Here is a 24,182-nt window from a genome sequence, read left to right on the forward strand (position 1 = left end):
GGGGCCGAGCCGCCGCTTCTGCCGGGTACCTTCTGGCTGACCCGCATCGTGCTGCTGCGATCCATAGCCCTGCTTTACTGTGAGTCTCTGCCCCGCGCCTCTTTCTTTCCGCTGCCCGGGGAGCGGGTCCCGGAGGAAGCCCGGGGCTGTGGGGGGCGGCCGGGCTCGTCGCCAGGCAGGAAACCCGGGACGTCCTGGGGTTGCCCCGTCCCTCATGGCCTTCCCCACCGCAAAGCCTCCGGTGGGCAGGCGGGACCCCTGGCACGGGGAAGGGGGGAGCCCCCGGGCGCCTCAGGGGTGGGCGTTCGCCCTCCCGTGGGGTCCCACTGTGGTGGGAGAGGAGGCCCGGGAGCATCTTAAGTGCTCGGTGGTGATTTTTTGTTTGCAGGACGGGGGCTGCAGGTGCTTTGCCCCAGCTCCCAGGCCCAGACCCCATCCTGGTGTGGCAGGGGTGCAGCCCTGCCTGCCTCTTACCAAAATACTGCTTAATTTTGGGTGTGAGGGTACGTGTTTGCGTATGCAAAGTTCGAGGGGACTAGTGAGACGTGAAATGGGAAGAGCATCTTGTTTTCAACTCTTGCTTTGATGGTGGGATGGGGACCCTGCGGCTGGGATGCTGTTGGGTGATGTTGGGACTCCCACGTTGGCGGAGCTGGAAGGAGAGTTTGCTCGTGCCACGAGGTTGGTACCTGTCAGCAGAGCTGGTTGGAGTTGGTTGTCCTTTTTCTTCAAGGTAGATGTTGTGAGCTACCTGTGCCAGAGAGGAACTCTTTGTCCTAGGCAGAAGCAGGTCTTTAACATCTTATGTAGCTCTGGAGAGAGATGACGTCCTTGGGTGCCACCACTACCGCTTGGGACCTACAATTAACATGACTGAAGATGGTTAACAGTGAAATGAGCTTTCAACCTCAGCTGTGCTCATTTGGCTCTTGCTTTGGCAAGTAACGCTGAGAGCCATGCTCAGAGCCCACTAGTGTTCCACTTAAAAAATATTCACAGTGAAACCTAAACTGACATGTAACACACTATGTTACAAATTTTAAACTTGCCCCAGATTTGTCCACAAAATCGTTAGGATTTGTAGGCTGCCAGCCTGCTTAGATTATTTTGCATCAAAACCATGCAGAAGTTGTAGTTTTGTATGGTTTTGACACGTGCTCTGTTTCTAGTTTGGTTTCAGCTCTCGGTGAAATGCGGGGTTATGACTCTTTCAGTCAAAATGAAAGTGATTCTGCTATTCCCCCGTGTGTAAATCCAGACTGCTGAGTTTCCCGTAGCTCGGTTTGCAGTTTCCTTATGAAAAACTGATTAGTGTTCTCCGCTGTGCATTTGGTGGAGGCCGCTGCTTTCTGGTCGCAGATTTAGGGTTATAAATGTGCCACATCTGGGACCAAATGCTGGCCTGTAGGGTGGTGATGTGTATGATGGGAAGGGGCTGGTGGGGGGAGTGGGAAGGGAGCGGGTGGTGGCTGGAGGGGTGGGAGTTGGGGAAGGGGGTGATGAGGCAGAGAAGGGGAGCAAGTCAAACATATGGGACCTTCTGGTGAGTGGGAGACCTGATTGGGACAATGAGAGCAATAAGAGGTGAGGAGTGAGTTGCCGATTCGGGGTCAGGTGAGTTACAGCATGGAAATACTGAAACCGGCAGGCTGCAAGGAGAAAGGGGGAGCGAGGATGTGTATGCCAGAGGATGAAACTGAAATTGCAGGCTGGTGAGTGAAAGCGGGATGACAGAAAATAGGGAGAAGAACTGGATTCAGCACTTTTCCAGATTGGAGAGGGGAAGGGTAATACCTGGGAGTAGCAGAAGGAGGGAGGAGACCCCAAAATGCTTCTGCAGTCCAGAATAAAGAAACCTTTTTGAGAGAGCTAGCCTCAGAGGAAAGGATTTGTGTCCCAGAGCAGGGTGGAAGGATGATTCTGTTCTTTGTAATGGAAGAAGTGCAAGAGAGTTTACCTGCTTGTTAATGGAACTTCTTATTGGCTGTAATCAGGTAACAGTGATTTCAGCTGTTTGTTTTGGTCGAGTAACAGCCAAACAACCCAAAGCCAGAAACCTGGACCAGATTTGAGACAGGTCAGATTCTGGCTCGGGCTGTTGCTTGCAGTGGTGTTGGGGCTCCAGCTCTGATCTCAGTGCGGGGGAAACACTGCGCAGCCGACAACTGAAGGGTTCGTGGGGTGGAAGGTAATTGGTGTGTCTGAGATGGAGAGATTGCAAACAGGCAGATTCCTCTGTCAGAGGCTGCAAAACCATGACACGGCTGTTGGGGTGGGATGCTCTCGAGGGAAGGTGGGTTGCCATTTGATCTTTTCCGAGAGCCTGAGTTTAGAAACAGCAGAAAACAATTTAAAGCCTCTGTGCCAAGCTACTCTTCCAACCTCTTTTCTGAAGATGGAACCATTTACTCTGACAGATTTTTTTTTTTCCCAGACGCAGCGATTCTGCACACACCGAGTCTCAGACTTGCTGAGGAAACAGTTGATGCCGTTGTGACAGTTTGACATTCCTCATTCGTGGGTTGTTTTCCCCCCTTCTTTCATTTCACCTTTTTAAACGTAACCCTTTCATTCCTGCTGTGTTAAGCAACAAATCCTTTGGGGAGGACCTTGTGTTAAAGTATCAGGGAAGTGGTCACCCCCTGATGATTGTAGCTGCTGACTATGAGTGCAGCTGTGTGAGCTGAAAGCTTGTTCTCCCTCCTGGGTGGAAAAGGAGGGGTGGGAGAGTGAAGGACCCTGTGGATGGGATGGAGGGAAACATGATTTGGGGTATGCAGTGATGCTGAGCTGAGGGGCAGAATAGCTAAACGTGACCTGGGGGCCTGTCACTTCCTTCCTGGCCCCCACTCCACTCTGGAGAGGTTGTTTTATTGCCTGATGTGAGCTGGGGAGATGCTTTCCATTTGGTTCTTCTCCTGCAGAAGGAGAGGCAGAGCAAGATAGGTGCGAAGTGTCCTTCTGTGTGCCCTCCCTTCTCCCCCGCTCCCTTTGGTTGTAACAGCTTGCCTCTTCTTTTTTTGAAGGGGGTTTCCAGAAGCAGCCAGGGCCTGGGAAGTCCCTGGCAAAGCAGCTGTTGTCTGAGAGGCAGGTTTGTGATGGGAAGGTGGGAAAGACTTGTGGAGGTCAGCGACCAAACCCACCTGCTGCTTGCAGGAATGGGAAGGAAGGGAAAATGGATCCAAGCTGAAAGTGCTCAGTGAGGTTTGCTCTTTGCAACGGGGCTGTGCCAGCAGGGTCCTCCCAGCCGAGCGCTACGGTAAATGAAACGCCTGTCTGCACAATTCTGGTTTTAATAGTAGCACTGTGCACCTGTAAACTCTGCCTGCAGAAACGTTTTCAGACCTTGGACCTCTCTCTCCACTTCAGCAAGTAAGTGTGGGCAGACCAAGTGGTAAAACCCTTCCAAAGGAGGACGGTGTGAAGTAATACAGAATCCAGCCCCCAACACTGAGGAGGAGAACAACTGCAGAGGTCTTACCCTGTGCTCTGCTGCCCAGACACCTCCCTCTGTTTCTGTAGAGGCATCTCTATATGCTACTAGTGTGCCAGGTGAAGAGACTTGTCTCACAGGCTTCCACCATTGCACTCTGTCCCTCAGTGGCTAATTGCCACGCTAATAAAGTAATTTACGGGACAGGGATGGTTGGAGAAATGCTGGTTTGAGATTTTGAAGGTTTTCTATCCTGGTCTTGCACTCTGTGTTTCTTCTTTATGGCAACGATTGACATTTTGTCAATGAAGAAAGTCTTTGAGGTCTTCTTTGAAGTGCTGTTACAGGTAAATAGCTGGTCCCAAATCTCTTGACAACAAATGTGCATTATTTGCTCCTTTTACCCTCCTTCTAAATCATTGTTAAGTGCCCTTTTTGGATGATTACTGTCATTAGATTTGAGATGTAGAAGTTTAAGTAAATAAGATACCACCCTTCCAGTTTCAGACAGGCTCTGTAGAGTGCTTTGAAATAAAAGCTATTATTTAAACCCAGTTTATCTTCTCTTTTTTATTGTTTAAGAGTAGTATTTTCTTTCCCCAGAGCTAGAGCTATGGGAGGTTCATGCTACTTCTTCCTAATTCTGAAATTTAAAGCCTTCTCAGGGGGGTTTGGCTTCCTGTAGATTCCTGGCTCTCCCCAGTGTCCTTCCTCCCCTCTCTTGGCCATCTCCCCTGCTTTCCCTCTCCTCTTCCCTCAATTACATTAAAAGGTTCCCTGTAGCTTTCAGCTTGCCTAGTCAGGATTATAGTACATCTTCTGACACTTTTTCTCCCCTGAAAGGTTTTATTTCAGCGCAGTGCTTGTTAGCAAGTCTGTACAACAATGGTGACATGTTAGCACTGTGTCCTCTTAGGAAGCTACATGTCCCCTGTTTAACTCTGCACGAAAGAGCCGTGTAAGCGAGATGGATTGTGTCTGGTCCTGAACAAAGTGCTTTCACCATGGGAAGATATATTCATAGCAAGCAGTGATAGTTTAGGGGAAATGATAACAAGAACTGAGAAGGAGAGAATCTATCTCCAGTCTGCTGATTGCCCAGAGCTGGTCTGGAGCAGAGGGATCTTCTCAGGACATCCTCCAGTTGCAGGAGGTTTTTAGTGCCATGGGGGAGTTTTTTAGCAGTGCCACAGCCCAGCCTTTTCTATTTGCTTTCACCTTATTTCAGACAAAGAGGCAATGGGGAGATAAGCTCTTAAAAAGCCCCCGAAGCAACCACCCGAAAGTCTTTAGCTTTGCTGTGAATAGCAATAAACCAAAAAAGTGTTAAGAACAGACTACTTTGTTGTGTGTTTATTTGTGGCTGTAGGGTTGCATAATGAAAAGGGGGTGCTGGGCTTCACTCTGGCTCTTTGCTCAGTAATACAGTCTTGTTGCTTCTGTGTTTCAAAACTTTACAGGGGAATTTATCAATTGAAAACTTACTTGATTCATTTTTCTGATAATGAAAATACCATGAATGTTATCCCCCTTTTCAGTAGTACAACCCCAGCTTGCCAGTATCCAGCATAGGGCCTTTTTGAATGCTTTGTTGGGTCAAAGGTGCACTTGATATATGGCTCCAGGCAGATTTTTTTTGTGTGCGCAAAATGTAGTTTGGTTTTCATGCAAAGCTCTGTGCTCTTGGTTCATTTCTTCTTGTGGTTTAGGCTTTAAGTAAAAGTTAAGACTTCTTTTAATAGGGGGAGAGAGAAAGCCATATGACCGGAAAGTTTTGGATTTCACATCTTTAAATCTTTACAGAGCATGAAGAATGGGATTCTCTCATTCTCCTACCATGACAGGCTGAGCCTGGGCTGAGGGAAAGGAACTGAGGTGACAGGGCAATATGGATAGGCCAAATCATTTCAGATGGGCGACTCTTGTGTTGCATGCTTGGGTTGTGTTTATTGGTAGCATGTGGGTTCAAACGAGGAACGTGTTCAGTTTTGGAGGGAGAGGAGCCTGGGAGTGGAAGGAGAAGGTGGAGGGGGGGAGTTAATGGAAAAGTACAGTAAAGCACCTTCTGAGGTGAGAATAAGTAGTGAAGGTCTATTAGCAGTTGACGACAATTTACATGTATTACTTATGTAAAGATCAGATCGCAGCAGGTAGAGGAGCGTGCTCCCATGTGAGCTGTCAAAGGCTCCTTCTGCCTCCTGAGTGGGAGGGAGCATGGGAGTCGCTGAGGCTGAGGTTTTTTTCAGTCCACAAAGGAACGAATAGTCTGAAGAAGAATGGCAAATTGCTTCGGGTGGAAAAGGGGTGACTGACACGGGCTGAAAATGCCCAAATGCAGGAAGTGTTGGTAAAATGACCAGGCAGTGAGCAGGTGATGTGTGGTTTTATGCTGGATCTGGAGACTTGCAGGTGTGCAGGGGATGTCCGTGGATTAGGAGCCCAGCAGTGGCCTCACACCATTCCCACCTACAATGCCGGAAAGGATCGCTATGGGCAAACATCACCTTCTGCATCCTGGCTGGCAAAGTATATTCTGAACTTTGAAAAAGTGCCCTTTTCAGTTATGCTCTCTCATTTTGTAAGATGATAGCAGAAAGTGGGAGACGCTCTGAGGGGTTTGGCCTGCTAAAGGGGCTGGAAGGAGTGGATGACTCGGGGCCCTGCCTCAGGTTGCTCCATCCTGGGGGAAGCTGCCGTGGACTCCTCTGTGCAATATGTGCCTGAGCTGGAAGTAGCTCAGGAGCTGGTGGAGACAAGCTGTCTAGTACGTGGAAATGCAAGTGTTTGCTGTTCTGGATGGAAAAATAAATCCTGAACTGGCAGGAGATGCTGATGAATGCATTGCCCAGAGTTTTCAAATGCAGGAGCTGGGTTTGCTGAGGAGGAAGGGAGCTTCTCCTGAGTAGGATGTGGAGTCTTGCGGCTCTGTTGGTGACAGACACTGCCTGCCTGCCTGGCTAACAGCGGTGCTTGCTGGGTCAGCATCTCTTTTGCCTTTTCAACATCCCTTTGGGTAAGACCCTTCTTGCTTTGCTGCCAGAGATCAGAACATCCCTGGGCTGGGACAAGCCTTGCAGACACCCAAGAGCATGGCTTTGCAGTGTGTTTGGAGAGGCTGAGGCAAATGCGGCGCCGTTGCTCGAGCAGACTCCATCCATGCCTTGGACCCTGTGGTGTGGTTGAACCCAGCACGCTGCATAGGTGGGTCCCCTCAGCATAGGCTGACTTACTACCTGGTGAATTCTGGTTCATGTTATAGATCTGCTCTGCCACACTCTTGACAGGAAGAAGGTACAAGACAAACAAGAGAAGTAAATAACCTTGTCCACTGCCCCGGCAGTGTGGCGAGCGTGCCAGCCAGTGCTCAGGGTGGAAGCAAATTTGTTTGACCGTGTTTACCTGGAGGGAGTGGGAAGATGGGGAGTGGAAAATCCCCAAATACAAGGCCAAAGGGAAGGTTTCAGAATAGGGGTTAAGGAAGAGGAAGAAAAGCACAGACTTTAGGGGCTAGAAGGGACTTTTTCCCCTCCATCCCAGACAGCCAAGATCAAAAGGAAGGGAGCAGGGTCTGTGTTACAGTCAATTTAAGGATACAGTTTCTTGAGAGGGGTTCAGGGAGAGGAAGGAATGCCAAGCTGATAAATAACTTCCCTTTTTTTCCCCTAGTTCTGTTCATCTCCTGTGTTGCTGAAATAATTTGCAGAATCTGTCTTTAGTTTCAACTATTGCATGTGTCAGGTAGCGTGGGAACTGCTGCCTACAGGGTGAAGCCTCTCGAAGACGTAACTGGTGCCTTGGAGGAGCAGGTGTAGGTGATTTGGTGGGGGGGCTTGAGAAGTGGGTGCTGCCTAAGGGATGTGCCCTTCAAAGGGTCTCCAAAAGATGCTGGAGATAAGTGGAGAAAGGAGCACGGCGTGGTGCGAGGCAGCAGCTCAGCTTGGGTAGTGTCCAGGAGAGGGAGCCGGATCCGGGACAGAGCAGCACGTCTAGGAAATGCTGCACACGTGTGAGCAATGAACAGTGCTGGCGATGGCTTGGGAGGGTGATGGATCGAAACCTAAGTGGAACAGTCAGGATTGTTTCAGGTTAGATGAGTTCTTCATAAATTAGGGCTGTTTGCCGGTGAGATTTAGTTGTGAAATGGTAACGTGCAAAATAGCAGCAGTGCAGTGTGTTGGGAGAAATCAGTGTTCTGGGAGAAAACCACTTTGGAGCCCATCTTTAGTTGTGCAGTTCATGCCAAACTATAATGCAGTGTGCTGCTTTCAAACTTAAAAAGGCTGTACGATATTTTGTACATACAATGTGTACTTTTCTGCAATAGCTATAGTTTGTTTTTCCTAATTTACCCTTTCCTTGTTTATCTTGAATACTGTGCAGGGGTCTAATTTAGATTTTTTTTAGAAAAAAAAACCTGCTTAGCAGTTATGGGTTGGGGCAGCAATTTCTGTAGCATTTAGAGGTGAATTTGATTATCACTTTTGGAAAACTGCAGCAAACTGCAGTGCTAATCAAGGGAAATCAAGCCATGGAGCTTTAAGGCAGAGTTGGTTTTTATTTTTTTAAACACCAAAAGTGAAGATATTAAGCTGTCTGAGGCTCAGAAGCATTATACTTCTGCTGGTTTCACATGTCAGGCTTTCTGATGCCGAACAGAGTGTTGGTAGAAAAATATGAATTTTCTAAAATATAAACCACTTAATTTGCAGTCCAAAACTGATTATTCAGTGTTGCGATCAGTTTTTCTCTTATCCCTCCCTGTCCATAATTGAATAAAATATTCTGTGTGTCTTTTATTTGTTAGTAAAATCCTTTGCTGTGTATAAAAGACAGACAGAAGGAGACACAACCAATTAAACCCCCAACTTTATTGTGTTAGCGCTGTGATTCAGGATCTGCTGAAATCAGTGGAAACCCTCCCAGTGACCTCAGATACGCATTGGATTGTGAGTTTTAGCGGTTTTTCAAATGAGAACAAAATGCACAACGTGTGTAAAAAAAGGTGGAGTAAGCGTTAAGTGGATTAACCAAAATCCACTGGAGACCTTTGTACGTGTCTGGGGGGAATGGGACATTTATTTTTATTCCCTGGGGCTGCAGACTTTGGTTGCTAATCAAACTTCAAAGAAACGGGAATCCAGGCCTGAACTCGGGATATAGTTTCACATAGACTTTCCCCCAGTGTTCCCACTGAGAGACACCAACCAGATGAACACCAGAATTTGTGTTTGCAGAATGACAGTATTCAGATAAGGAAGGAAACAGATTTGATCATTAACTAAGGAGGACTGGGGGGAAACAAATCGGCCTTTTGCGAGTCCTCTGGTATTGCTGCATGTGACGTGGCTGGTGTTTGGATAATGTTTGAAAGATGGGTAGGTTAGCTGCTGGGAGCAAAATGTATGGAGCCTAATCAGGAAATGTTGGCCTTCATAATTTTTTTTTCTGAGAAATGGAGATCACTGCAGTTACGAACTGCAAATTGGTAACTGGAGGAGATTCCTAAAATATGAGATAATCCCTAGAAGCTGACCAGATTTCTCTGTAGAACATCAAATTCTAGGTCTATAATCTGTAATTAAATTGCTTATGTGCTGTTAAAAAAAGCATCTGGCTGTTCTAAGATTGTTCAGTGCAAGAGCATAGACACTATAAATGAGAGAGCTATAGTGACATGTATAAAGTAGCAATTTAGAGGACAGGAAAATATTAAGATTTTTTATTTCCAACCTACCAGGATGTGAGAGAATCCAGAAGGTCAGTCCATAGTATGACTACTGTATTCTGCAATTGCAGTGTATACCCATTAACCATTATGGTGCCAAAAGAACTGAGGTGTCCTTTGGACACTTCTTGAACAGTATGAGTTTAAGCTGTCTCATTAACAGTATTTTGAAATATTAAGTGTTTTCAATATAAGGAAATAATCCAGTATTTGATAGATGCACAGAATGTGTTATGTAAAAATGGAGATAAGCTTTGGCGTTATAGGACAACATAACCTCACAGGCAACAATCTGCTTTCAGTCTGCTCTGGGTTATTTGAACTGGGAGCATAGACATTGTAAATCGCCATCCACAACAAAGCCCATGCTGGAGCTGTTGTCTCTTTACACTGCAAAATGTTTTGTGAAGCTGAAATAGGAGGGGTCAGAAAGTACAGCTGTGTCTTTGCTGCTGCTGAGCCGAAGGGAGTTGTGGGTGCTCTTGTGGCTGCTTCTGCCATGCTCCCTGGTATCTGTGCGTGAGCCGAGGGTTTGTCGGTGTCTCCTTTCCGAACACTTTTTGTAGAAAGGAAATTCTGTCTCAGAGTCATGAAATTAACGCATTACTCTCACTCTGCAGTGCAATTAAGCTGTTTACCTCATCTGCATGGGGAAATGAATAGCGTATGCGACTAACCTAGGGTCACGCAGAGTCTAACAGAGCTGGGCTGAGCCTCCTGTTTCTGTGCTGGGTCAGGTCGCTCACTTACAGGGAGCTTTTCCCAGAAGCGCATTGTTGAGTTTGCCTGAAGCAAGTGGCGTGTCCCTTACAGCTGTTGAGGAGAAAATTATCTCAAAACAGACTCTGTGCCATTTCCTGGTGTGAAGGCACAGACAGTATTTATAGAATTCCTCTGCCTTCTGCATTGTGGTTAATAGAAATGACTGTGTTGTATTTTAATGGAGATGAGGACATGTGAATCAATTCCTTCCTGAGGCATGAATATACTTCTGTAATTTTGGACTCAGCCTGGATGATTTCTAATACTGTTTTTCCCCCTCCTTGTTTTCCTCTAGTCGTGGCCTTCCTGGTGGCATATCATCAAAATAAGCAGCTGATAGGAGAGAAGGGGCTGCTCCCTTGTAAACTGTACCTGCAGAATGTCAAAAAGTATTTCAAAGGGAAGATCAACCTGGATGCTCTGAGCTACGCACCGACAATCATCTGGTTTCTGGATTGGTCAGACATGGACAGCACCTTGGACCACCTCTCCCTGTTTGGCCTGGCCACTTCAGCCTTTGTGTTGGTAACTGGATGTGCAAATATGGTCCTCATGGCTGTCCTGTGGGTTCTCTACCTCTCGTTGGTCAATGTTGGACAGATCTGGTAGGTTAACAGTCTCTCTGCTTTGTTTTTCCTTGTAATATCTTGCTGTTTGTTGTACACGTTGACTTTGTGTTACCTTTTGAGGTTGGTAATCTGACAAGGAGCGGTGTAGTTATGTGAGATAAGGAAAGCATTTGGCAGAAATGGGTTATGGGCATGCCCCTGCTCTTACTTAGGATATCTGCCCTGATTTCTCTTGGCCTCTGAGAGAGGCAAATTGGCTGCATAATGTGCCATGCTACACGTTGTCCCTGCAGTGGAGTACTTTTCCTCATGGCTGTTGCGAGGGTATTCACTCAATAATTACCTTGGAGATGGCTTCTTAATTTTCAGTTCAATCCAAAAGAGCTGGGACACTCATGATGAGTGCATAAAGCCTCTGAGGGAAAAAGTAAAGGAGAAACAGTGACTGTGTATCGCCTTGCTGCAGGGAAAGGCTGTGATGCAAAAGGAAAGGCTCTAGGTGGTCCTCACACTTGTTAAGGCCCCAGATACATTGGTTAAAAGAGGGCGGGCCCTTAGAACCCCAAATTTCATTAGTTCACCTCTTCACGTACCTCTCTGCCTGTAACAGAGGTGATGTGGCAACTTCAGGGAAGTGAAAGGCCATGAAGAGGTGCCCAGGCTGTGGGCACGATACAGCTGTATCACTGGGATGTTCTTCCCAAATCTTCTGGCTCTATAACACATGATGGGACACCTTCCCTATAGATGGGCTCAGTGAATTTAAATTTAAGGATCTGCTTATGCTTGGGCAGGCCTGCATCTTGTCCTGTCCCATTCATTCCTATCCTACTCCAGATGGTATGTAAGTGGGTGAAGGATAACAGCTTCAGTTTTCTGAAGAGCTCTGTTCTCTGAGCTCTTAACTCAGCATGAATTTAAGACTGTGAAAGCGAGCCACAAAATTTGAAAAATAACTTGGTGGATAGTTTTCCATTGCCCATTTCCAAGTTATTCCAAAATTGCTCGTCTATTTTTCTAGATGTTTTATGTTACAGGGCAAGAATTCAAGCATCGTCCTGCTCTCATTACCAGAGATACAGGAGCCTGTGTCATTGTAGCAGCAAAATCTGGATGTGTTCCTTGACTTCCTTCTCTTTGAGTTTCTGGTTGTGGGGGTGGAAAAAGCCCTAACGACCTCCCTCTTCAGCTGCAAAGTTTTTCTAGCTGAAAGCTGGATCTGCAGTGACTCCTGAGACTGAAGGTTTGATCTGGCTTGCTTCTGAAATAGTGGGGTAACTAGATACCAGCATGACAGGCTTTCTTCGTTAGTGCCCACGAGGCATTCTGGGGTGCTCAGTGTACTGGTGCTGTGGCTATAGTGGTGCTATGATATCGTTACAGTTTTGATTTTTAAAAAAGCTAGCTGGAATGTGTTCTCCGTGTCTCGTTGGGCAGTTGTGTTCTGTGCTGGTCCTCTGCTCCAGCTGCTTTTCCTGGTACAAGCAGGCTTGTGGTGTCTTCTCTGCTGGTGCTGGAGAGGTGATAGCATTCTCGAGTTTTTGCCAAAATAAATCCAGTTGTGCTGTTGAATGTGTGGCTGTTTTGTCATCTTTCAAGTCTTTAAGGGAGAGGCAAAGGGCCAGGGATAGAGAAGGCAGCCTTCCTCCACTGCTGCACCAAACCACCAACAGCGTCCAGCAGACTTTGTCCAAATGCCTCTTCCTGAGGGGGTTGGAAGCTCACGGCCAAGCGTCAGGTCTCTGCAGCTCTGAAGACAATGAGCTGGCCAGCAGGAATGCAAGCGGAGCCCGGAGTTTGCTTCTTGTGGATGCTGTGGTTGAAAGGAATTGACTCTTGATATTTGAGATAAAGCTGTATTTTTTCCTCCTTTGATACTTCAGAGTTGGAGGTTCAAAGTTACCCAGGCCCAGGCAGGTGACTTCTGGTTATACAGCAATAATATACCAAGGGAATGGGTCAAGTTCTTCTGGGAAAGGGTTGAGAGAGAAAAGACGGCGGGGGGGCAATAGAAGGCATTGCCTCAACTTCATCTCTTCTTAATTATGTCTTCGAATATATATTAAACAGGAAATTAGGTTCTTGTAAAAGGGTGAGGGGAAAGAATCAAAGCAACCCAGCAGTACAGTTCATTCAGCTGTGGTTACATTTTTCATTAGATCCTCTGAAATGGGTCACTGGGTTGTCAAAACCATATTATTATTGTGCATGCAGTGTGACGTTCAATTCCCTGGAGAAGGGGATGCTGGGTGGCTCGGTAGTTACAGTGCAAGTAAGTGTGGGGAAAGAGCAAAGAAGGAATTAACTAATTTCTCACCGTCCTTCAGGGAATTTCGGTGGCACAAGGGATGAGCTGAGAGTACCTGAGATCTCATGAATTCTGCTGCTGATCGTGGGTGGGTGGGTGGAAGCGTTAGCCTTGGAATTAAGGCTGGCTTTAAAACTCCCTTTTCACACTGGTTTGTAGATGGGGTTAGGTGGTCCTGTTAACTTTGTCTTACTCTCAGATTTGGGCAGATTGAGAGGTTCAGATGAGTTCTTACTGTGCTCCAAAGCATTGACTCACATTGACTTCTTATAAAGGGGGAAAGGACAATGTCGTCAGGCATTCCTGTTCAGAGTTACAAGATAGCTCAGCAAAGAGGCATCTGAAATGAGGAAGAAATTCCTCCTGTGGCCACATTGTTTTGTAGTTATTGTATGGTCTTTCTTAATGTTCTTCTTCAGCTGGCAGGCGTGGACTCCTGTGAGCCAGCAGTGCTGGGCTGGGCATGGACCCGTGGGCTGACCCGATCCAGCAAAATCCTTTGCAGTAGTTGCCTGGGAAGCCAGTTCAAGGAAGATACAGGGTGATAAGGAGGAATAGAGTTCTCTTCTTTAGGCCAGTGAGGAACAATTTATTCCTTTTATCGCCTTTTCTTTTTCTATTTTAATTTTAAATGTTTCTATTTGTTTTGGGCTGGAGTCTCCAGATACCGGGCGCTGCTGAAGGAGCAAGTCTTTCAACTGCTGTCCAGCTGGCTTGGGCTCAGAGTCAGAGGAAGCTTTAGAAGAGCAAACTGTCTCCTTTGAAGGGCAGGACATGTTGCCTGCCTGCCCCGGTACTGCCGACCTCCACCTGTGAGACAGGGAATATGCTGTGTGCCTGGGGACAGCTGAGCCTGCTGTGACAGCACGGCAAGGGACCGGCTCAAAGGTCTTTGAGGGTGTTATAACCCTCAAGAAAGCTGCTCCTGGAACAGGCTGATGTGAGCTGTTTGTGATGGATTTTGTGGGATAAGGATTACTTTGGCAACCTAAAATCCTGAGAACTGGGGCCAGGATGTTGTCCTGGCCCTGAATTCTTGACTTCACCAATTTAGTGTTGGCTCTACCAAAGCATAAGTGAACTGTTTGAAATAAGCTGCACTTCAGTGGGTCTCAAAACTAGGCTAGCTTTCAGAGAACAGCATGTTAATTTTGGTACCTGTGAAATGCGGGACCGAGGTTGCCTTTGGCAAATTTGAAAGTGGAATGCACAGGGAAGCTTTTGTAACTCTGGGAACTCTGTTCCCAAAATGACGGTGGTATTTGGGGTCTGCTCAGGCTAAATGTGAACGTGTTCTCCTTGTCATGGGGCATGGGTATAATGGTGCTGCACTTACATCACAAGCTCAGGGTGTCTGGCTTAAAATACTGGATTTGTTTTCCCCTCTGCCATTTTGAGCTTTTGAAGTAGGAGGAGACTGTCAAGAATCCAAAAATCTGCCAGTGCAGAAGAATGTATGTCTGACCCATAGGCTGGGTGAAGTGCTTAATAGTTATGTTAATTTTAGCCTTGATATTTCTTGTAATTTCTGCAGACTATGCCTAATTTCGGTTTAATAATAATAATAATAATAATAATAATAATAATAATAATAGTAAAAAGTGGTTTGTAACAGAAGCTATTTAATGAAGCTAAAGATGCTTAAAAAAATTTTGTGGGAATTCCCCATGCTTCAGTGTCCATTTCGCACACTGCAAGTCCTGCTTGTCTAGGTTCAGTTGCTTGTGTAGCTCCTCAGGTCCAATACTAATGGCTTTGCCCTTCTCCCCACTTCCTCCCTCCTGCATATTAATATAATGGATTGTCATACATTTAAGCAAGAATGGGAAAAGCTGCCCCTTTGCTTAAAAGTAAAAATACTTGTTGCAAGTGACCTCATGAAACCTCCATTTGTGGTTTTATTCCTTATGGTTTCTGCTGGGGCATATGTCTGCAGAGATGGCCCATTGGCAGTAGAGGTCCTTTGTTAGGACAGCCTCTCCAGGAGAGGTGCTCCGGCAGAAGTTAAATCATTTTTGTACCAGAATAACTAATGCACTTCTAAAGTGAATTTGTAATTCTGGAATAAAAACACTTTTATCCCACAGTAAGGTGTCTCCAGAGAGCTATTACATTTTCTTATATAAACAAACTTTTAAACTACTCTGCCACTGATCTCCTGTTTCTTCTGTTGTTTCCTCACTGAACCAACCCCCCTCCCTCAGCATTTTCAAATGTCATCTGAAAACCCTTCCTTTCCCTTGGTTATTGTGTTGTTTCATTTTACAAAGCCTATTGCCCACTGTTAGAGAGCATTCAGTGGTACAGTTTGTAAGACACTTGATACAAAAGCTAGAATTGTGGGTTTTTAAATCCTATTGCCTTCTTTTCTTTCATGACTAAGATTCTGGTAGAGTTACAAGAGCTCAAGGGAATAGGTTAAACAAGCCAATAAATAAAACGTTACAGCATGAGGTGGCTACAGCGTTGCTTTTCAGTGTGTTCTTCCCTTGTGGAAAATGTTGGTGGAGCTACTGCTAACAGGTATTTAGGGTAACATAAGATTAAGCAGCACACTTTTTTTTTTTTTCTTTTCTGCAAAGAATATGAAGCAGAACAGTGCTTCACCCCTGTACAACCCCAGCGATTGTGGGCGAGTGCCGTTTGAGCTCTGCTCACGTGCCCGTCGAAGCCCGTGTGCCCAGGTGGTTTGCAAGAAGTTGCAGATGCTGCAACACTTTCCTAGAGCACGAGAAGGAAGACTTGCCTCTGGCTTTCCAGCGTTGGATGCCTGGTGTTTTTTTGTATTTAGCTGATTGAACATGATATTAATAGCTTTTAACTTTAATATTAAGGACTTAGTGGAGGGACAGGTATACTGCAGGTCATGAAAGCATGTCTCTGAGGCATGTAATTTAATTGCAATTAAATTACTATTCTCAGAAGTTCATTTACAACGGAGAAAGAAGAAAGACTTGTATGTCATGGAGGTTTTGAGGTTTATATGTCTCATTAAAAACCACTTGACCTATGCAGGACTTTAATCACAGTCTTCTGTGTGCTAGCGGATGAACTGGTGACTGGCTCAGGCTGAGCTCCATTAAATGCTGGGGGGCTGATGAGATACTCAGGGCTGTGTTTGCACTCTCCAGGAGGGCATTAGGAACTGTTAAATGGACCTCTTCCCCACTTTCCTCTTAAATTGTACAGCTTTGGTTTTTCAGTCTAAAGCACTTGGGGTTTTGTCTCGTGTCATCCTATCCAGTAAAGGTTCGGAACGGATCTCTTCTGAGTTTCTTATTCCGGCTTGTAAAACAGCTGGTATGTGAATTGTGGGCTGGATTTGGCAAAACATCATTCCCGTTTTGAAGTGTACTGGTTTGTGACCCTCTTATGCTGAGGACACAGCACTTACGGAGATACTCGTGACTAGAAGAGTCCTGATCTGACATGCAGGATACGGATGGAAGAATCACCCTTTGCGCTTCCAGCAGACCAAAGACAGATCAAGGGTGAATGAACGTATCCACACAGGTGCATTTGAGCTAATGCACGTTTTATTCAGTAGCATGAGTAATTCTGTAAGTCTTTTTTTGACTGCCCCTGAGCGAGCAAACACTGAAAGGAGCTGTGCAAGCAGGGAATAGGAACTTGGCATCTCCTGGGTTTCATCAGTACTCTTGGTTCACTTGGGAAGTTCTCCAAGACCTCACTGTACAGGCAGGAATGGATGTGTCAGACTGTACTTAACTGTGTGACCTTGGCAAGGCCTTTCCATCAGTCTATATCCTGCTTTATCTGCCTGTCTGGAAATAATATAAGTTTGTACCGAGGGACAGTAAGATTTATTTGGTATCAACTTTACAGATACCGAAGTTTGAAGTCCAAGCAAAAATTAATGTTGTGTACAATTTTGTGTATTAAAAAAAGTAGCTAGGATTTTAGTTGAATCACATTAACAGAGAACACCTTGATGAATATGCTAAACTGGAGTAATTTGAAGTTTGCTAGGGGCTTTGCATATGACCCCCTTGCAAAGAACCCTTTTTGCAACCTGGCTTTATTTTTCTAGCTCTCCAAAATATCCCAATAACAACAACAAGAAGAAAACTTAGAATATCTTATTCCTTTATCTGGCCCTGGCCTTGGCAATAAACCTCAGGAATTTCTTTGTTATTGTGGATCGCAGCCTTGCATCCCTTTTACTCCAACCTCCCCTCCCTCTTTCCCCAGAAAGAAAAGATTATCTCTAGAAACGTAAACCAAAAGCTGAAGGATCTCAGGGGGTCATCCTTCCTGTCGAGGAAGCTGCTTTTTGGCACTTCCTACTCGCACAGAAGAGAGGGAGCGTATCGGTTTCAAAGAATGCTGTGAGCAGTTGATATGACATATTAATGAAAACAAAGATTAATACCATGTGACACTGTTGCCTTGCAGTACAACTGGGGACTAATGAGGCTAATGAGAACCATATTTTTCTTTGAGAGATTAAAATTTAATCATGGCTGATGTCAGAAATGAATCATTTAGCATTTCCCCCACACACCCCAGCATGTGTAAGGTTTCGCTTCCCTGCCCTGGGCTGGCTTTTGGTTTAGCTGCAGCCCCTGCACGGGGCCAGCCCCTTGCCATCAGCTCGCCTGGCATTAGCCATGGCTGGGAAGGAGGAGGGGGATGCCCTGGTGGGCTCGCCTGCCTTAGTCCCCGAGCCCTGTAAGTGTGTGCTCTGCAGTGTGAGGTTACTTGTCTGGGTTGAGGCAGCTGAGTTAAATGCAGGTGGAAATGGGTTGTATGCCATTAATTTAGGCTGGGTTTTTTAAAAGGGCAAGTAGGAGCAAAGAGTGCAGTTGCCACAGGATGTCCAAGGTTTGAAGGTGTTCCTGCCAACATCTCCAGAAAATGTATTTTAGTCTGTGCGAGTGGAGTGGACTGAAAAGGCAGGTGGAGATGAAGCTGATGAAGAAGCCGGGTCCCGCTATGACATGAATTTGAGATGATCTGCATGAGCTGTCAGCAGAAGAGGAGCTGCCAAAAGCCCCTAAGGGCTGTCAGAGGATGCTTTGGGGCTGCACCCGGTCTGGTCACTGCCTGCTTCTGTGAATATATTCCTGGAGAATGGTCTAACTTGCCATTGAAACATGATGTGAAAAACAAGAGAAATGGCTTTGGTAAAATGGTGTGAAGGGGTTTTTTGAGCAGCTGCAGCGTGGAGATTGCAGCATTCTTGCTGAGACTATTGGTTTTGTAGCAAGTAGTGCCTCTAAGATTAATGTCATTTGAATAATGTGAATGCTTGTAGGAACCTAAATAGATTTGAAAAGAGGGAGACTACAGGGAAATTTAAATATTTTACGTTGATTGGTTGCATGCATTGTTGTGACTTATTGTAATTACTGGCTTTGTTCCACTTAATAATAGCAATAATAGCAACTTTTGAGGATTTTTTTTTTTAAATCTGCTGTAAGGTAGCCAGAGATCAATAAAAATTAATTCACCATACATAGAAGAGATCATGTCTTTGTTAACAGTAGAAAACATTATTGTGCTGAGGGTGTCCTTAAGGTGTGTGCAGGGGCTGGAGTGTTCTGTCCGTACCGCAGCGGGTGCTGACCAGTGCTGCTCCCGTGAGCATCCCCTTGCCAGCCAGCTCCTGCCCCAGTGCCTGCTCCGTCTGTTAAATGTGCGCTGTGGAATTGCCCTCTGAGTCCTGGTTCATAACCTTTCGTTTTGTTAATCCCAGTAATCGCTTCTGTCTAAATGTCAGGACAGTTACCTGTATGTAGTATTAGGAAAGCATAGAAAAGCAGTGGCATGTATCTGCTATTTCACTTTGCAAAAGTCCTGACAAAATGGCTTGACGTTGTAGAGTGCAGTGCTTTGATAGCACAGCAAATGTCAGCAAAAGGCACGTAGAAATAGTCTTTCACCTCCTTCCTGCTTGCTACCTCTGATTGATTTCATGAGAAGACTGTGCTAAAAACACCAGCGGCAGTGGGAATGGGATATGGGGCAGAGCCGTCGCACAGGGAGCTCGTCTGCTCTATGGGCAGTTAATAACCCCCCACTGTTTCCTTCGCACAGACTGTCTCTAGATTCCAATCGCTTCTGCAAATCATGGCCGATGAGAAAATGAGAGCAAAGAAATTATCAAAAGATTATGTGGTTAGTGGCATGGCTGTGCAGTGTCTGATGTACCACAGGGCTTTGCCAGAGACAGAGACAAATATTTTTTAATTGCTTATTATCTGGCACATCTAATTGCCAGCTGTATCCAGTATGTAGACTTGGGGTATTGATTCCACAGCTGAAAGATTTAGGGAGAGAATGAATAATGTTTTTTTTCTTTCTTTTTTTTTTTTTTTTTTAATCTGTAACTTGCCAAATAGCTTCATGCACCCGGTCTGGTCCAGCACACGTTCATGGTGTTTAACTCATCTAACTTCTCAAACAGCTGTGGTTGGAAAGAATGTTAATGCAGTGATTGGTACAGCCGAAAAGCAATCAGGGGTTAGGGAAGGGTCCAAGCCATGGTGGGATCTGTGTTTACTAACTTCCCTAAGGGTCTTAATCCAGAAATTTATTCTTGAGAAGAGTGTTAGCTACCAGTGGTGCCGGCTCATCGCTGGGCTGGGGTTACTGCACCATCAGAGTTATTGTTACTGGAGAAATGTTCCAGGTTTGGCTGGGTAAACAGCAGCTCTGTCTTGGAGAAGGGGAGGCAAGCTACTGCAAAAACAAGCAAGCTCTCCTGGGGGAAGACTCTGGGGTAGAAAGTAGGTGGAAACTTGCATTAGAATAACTCATGTCTTTAGAAACAGGGTGTAGAAGAAATGGCCGTGGTTGCCCTGAAACCCCGAGCCGTGCCGCAGACCTCTCCATGTCATGGGGAATCGCACCAGGTCTGCGGGATGGTTGGTGGTGGAGGGCCAGCCTTCGGAGAGTGATGAATTAATGCGATTAAATGATTTTTTTTTTTTTTTTTTTTAAATTAAGGAATGGAATTACTGAAATGCAGTTTTCATGGGATTTTACTTGCCAGCATGCTGGCAGCAGAAATACAAGACTTTCTGCTGCTGGTCCTGACTAAGCAGGATTGCAGCGCTCAGTCTGCGCTGCCTCCCCGTGCACCAAAGCACTGCCGTGGGACTGGCCTCTTGTTCTAGGCCTTGCATGTGTTCAAGCCAATGCTGACCCCTTTATTTTCCATCTGTGTCTGTTCCCGCTTGCTGTGCAGGCGCTTTTCAAGCCTGTTTCTGCCTAGGGAAATGCAGTGATTTTGGCAGTGCGGGCAGCCTGGTGCGGCTCGTGCCAGGCTCTGGTGGGGTGGAGGAGCTGCGGTTGCCTTCCTGCTGCCGGCTCCCCTTCCCACCTTTCCTGCCTTGGATTTTAGGAGCAGCTCAGAGAGGAGTTCCCAAGGCTGCCATTTCAGCATCTGGTTTTGGCACTGGAAGGATTTAACCCAAGCAGATTTCACTTGAGTTTGGCAAATTCTGCAGTCATGTAAGCCAGGGCTTGTAATAATTTTTAGCTTTAGAAATGAGCATGGACAGGACAGTTGGCGAGTTCTGGGGCTTAGTTGGGTAAATTCACATTTGGTCTCTTAACCAAGGCTGGTTCCCTGCCTTACAAGGGGAAAATAAAGCCGTGCTGGGATGGCTCTGCAGCTCGGCCGCGGGCAGCGCCGTGCGGCAGTGCCCGACCGCATCATGGCTGCGTGGGCTGGGGCCGGGTGTGAGCACCCGGCGTGGCTCCAGGAGGGCGGCCGGCCCGTCCCTCAGCCACTGGCTCCCGCCCCACTCAGGCACCTTTCCCAGCGCCATGTGCAAACAGAGGAGTAAACCTCATCCTTGAGCGCTCTTTTTTTCTTTTTTTTTCTTTTTTAATGTTATCCCTGTTCCTTCCATTTAAATGTGGATGTTGTAATTACAGAGTGCAGAATCCCAGTTTTTAGAGATCTGTGACCACAATAAAGTGAATCCAGAAACCAGACGAGTGGTTTCATTTACTACCATTCTAGCTTATTTCCTCCCCCCACGACCGCTGTGCAATACTAAAGGCTTGGCAGCAACTGAAACCAGCTGTCAAAAATGTTCCTTACCCCCACACTTTTAAGTTAATGATGTTCTGAAATTAATGGTGCACTAGACTAATTCTGTCATCTAATTTTGATGGACTCTCGGTCTCTTGCAAGTGATGTTTGCCAACTGGCCTCTTTGTTTCGAAGCAGTGTGTTGAGGAAGTAGATCCCCAGCTGCCAGGTACTGTGCATACATATACATAGAAAAGATGGGTTTTTTGTCCTGAAGTGTTTACAGCTTTAATTTGGTTGGTATATTGTGGTTCACCAAACAAGCTTTCAGGCACGTAAACCAGTAACTTTAGGAGCGTCGTGTGGAAGACAGCAGTGGATGAGGTTTTCCACTTCTCAGAGCTGGGGAGGTGTCATCCAGCATCTCATATCTGGTTGTCACTTTATGCTGGAAGTGGCTATGTCCCCACGCCAGGCAGACAAGAGGCACAAGCCTTGGCAGCAGGGAAGAAAGTGGCCTGTTGTGGTGAAAAGCTGAAGGAGCTGAGTTTGATTAGTTGAGAGAAGGGAAGACGGTGGAAGGAAACAAAAGATCTTCAAGTGCGTGAAAGCAGAAGAGGATGGAAATTAGCTGTTCTGCGTTTGCTGTCTCCGTGGGGATAGGACAAGAAGCTGTTGGTTCACATGGGGGAAAGAAATGTAGAGGTTAGACGTAAGGAGAAGCCTTCAAATGTACATATGGAGGAACACTGGGCTGAATACTTGGAGAGGGAGGTGGAGTCTCCATTGCTGCTTAGACAGGTGCCTGTCAGAGGTGATTCTCACATTCAGCCCTGTCTTGGAGCAAGTGGATTTTCCACATTTTCTGTACTTCCATGGTTTAGCCCTTTTTTCTCCCCTGATGCAATGCCTGAATTTATGGCAGGCAGTTCATCCACCTTTCCCTATTACTGAATTTTTGGAAGGAAGCTCTCCACTCTGCCAGTGGTATGTTAATTTGGTTGCCCGCTGCAGCCTGAGGCTGCTGCTGTCTCCTGCAGAGACGGTCCCCTGCTTCCTCCTCTCCCCAGCTGGGTACCACAGGGAAGACCGGGGTAGTTAATGTGTCACACTGCCCTCCTTCACAGGGAAGGGATACCTCACAGTGTAGCTTTTACCTTGTTTCCATTGTGGAGGGGTGCTGCTGTTACAGCAGATTTTGGAGCCATATCCTGATGGAGAAGAGAAAATGTTTGTACTACCTAAATACCTTTTCCCCCATCCCAACTTACACAGATAAGAGAATGAGAGAGATTCATAATGGAGATGAAAGTTGACATCTGGGTTCACTTTCTGTAGAGGATGTTCTCCGTGGAGAACACCGAGAGGCTGTTAACACCAGCTGCAGATTAGGGATGCAGCAAGGATTTATCCTGCCTGTGGAAATCAGTTTAGTTGGAAGAACCTTGTGGTGTTGGGCACTGCCAGGATGCGAATGGTAGATAGGACTGTTGGGTTTTTTTTCTTTAATTTTTTTTTTTTTTGATTATACATACAGATGTACTTTCCTAGTAAGCATCAATAGATGTAAAGACCCTATCTTTGTACTAATGCTATTTCTTAATAGACTCTATTTAGAATTCTGTCGTGGTTTACAGACTTGTAAGTGGAGTCTCTGTCCCAGACAACTCTTGCATTAAATAATCTCTGTAGCTATGAGGTAGGTGAGCAGAGAAGGAATCTGAATTTGTTGGGCGAGTCTGGCCGATCTACTTTTCCTACTTCTTGAGCAAATAGAAACCATCATCCCACGTGCTTTGTGCGCACAAGAAAAAGAAAGGTGTTATAGAGAAAATGTAGCATTTTCTGCTGGGTTGGTTTGGGAGCTCCCTGTTCACTTGCTCAGTGGTGCCTGTGCATGGTTTGGAGACAGGGAGGCTCTTGCAGAGCTGTGTCTTCAGACCCAGCTCGACGCTGTGCTGCCTCCACCACAGGCACTGATGGCGAAGAGTATTTTCATCAGGAGTGATGTAGTTTAATGTAGTTTAATCTGTGTTTTGCTATCAGTTTTTGTTTTCCAGGAATGCACTTGACTAGAATTAATCAGCATGACAATGTGGTGAAAACAATTTAACCCAAATATTTGATGATGTTTATGATTCCCAGCTGATAGTTACAGTCTTTCTAAGTGTGACATGAAGTTTGCCTCTAATGACAAGCCATGGCTAATTACATTGTTTATCCAACCAGAAAACAGAAATGACATCACATTTTAATTTGATTTAGAAAATCCAAATGGAATATACTTTGAATTTGCAAAATTTCTGGTTTTGACAATGTGCAGATCAAAAGTTACTCTGTTGAAATTCGCCAAAAAAACCCCCAAACCTGCAAAATCAAATCCATGGTTTTACTTGTCATTATCTGTTGGTAATGTTGGAAGTGCCAAGGCAGGCAGTATAAAAAAAAGAAATCAATTTTTTTTAATAAACACTTCTGTTTACTCCATATAAGCAAGGAAGAGGAACTTGAAAAGGAAAAATGATAATTAGGTTCCAAACTACAACCTGAAGTCTGCAGGAATTGGGTACCTGCCTGTTTGTACCTATAAAAAACATCCCTGCAAGAAGCCCTGCTGCTTTTATGTATTTGGAGTGGGCCATTTGGTTTGGTTTCCTTGGCATTTGTATCACAGGCTTCTTCAGAGAAATAAATTCACAAGTGTTTGCCTGTCATCACATGACAAGTAATGGAGCCTAGATTGATGTAATCAGCAACAGACACACGTCAGAAAACTTAATGTGGTTCAGAAGAATACAATATTTTATTAATTCCTCATTTTGTGTGTGTCTCTGTGTGTGTGTTTTAAATGAGCCTCAGGGGGTTCTTAACTTCTGCCAAGAAATAAGAATAATTCGTACAAGTTTATGTTTAACTGCACCACAACTGTGGTGGAGAATAGTGAAGTTAGGTTGCTCTTAATGACAGATATCTTTATAAAAGAGCCACTTTTATTAAGAAAGCTAAAACTTGTTGTGCATTTTAAAGTTACTGCTCTCTCTACGTCAGTAGCCCAGTATGAAATTGTTGTTAAATATGTAGTAAAATATTTAGACTGATGGATTGTAGAACTATTCAAACTACATGTGTATGAATGTAAAATTTGCACACCTAGTCAGGACATTTTCAGTAAGAGCAAATCTTTCTAAAAATCTTTAAAAGCCCGGAGTATTTTTTTGTTTTGGGATTCTCTTGGTTTGGGTTTTTTTGTGTGTGTGTTAGTGTAATGCAATATGCTGCAGATACAAATAATAAAGCCCTGGTGTGGGATTGAAGCCATAATGGGAGTAAACACAAGCTGTATGTTGAAGAATAGCATCTTAAAACTTGTTAACCTT

The 24,182-nt window shown here is 45.5% G+C and overlaps 1 protein-coding gene across 1 annotated transcript in view; it reads left to right on the forward strand.

The window, feature by feature from the left end:
• Nucleotides 1–10,395: 10,395 nt before the first annotated feature.
• LMF1 (lipase maturation factor 1) overlaps nucleotides 10,396–24,182 on the forward strand; it is a 193,596-nt gene continuing 179,809 nt past the window's right edge. The window contains exon 1 of the mRNA XM_026858874.1: nucleotides 10,396–10,525. Within this exon, the coding sequence (XP_026714675.1) occupies nucleotides 10,510–10,525 (16 nt within the window). The 5' untranslated portion in view covers nucleotides 10,396–10,509. The remainder of the gene's footprint in view (nucleotides 10,526–24,182) is intronic.

Source organism: Athene cunicularia, assembly GCF_003259725.1.
Source record: "Athene cunicularia isolate RWA chromosome 14 unlocalized genomic scaffold, athCun1 chr14_part1, whole genome shotgun sequence".
NCBI lineage: Eukaryota > Metazoa > Chordata > Aves > Strigiformes > Strigidae > Athene > Athene cunicularia.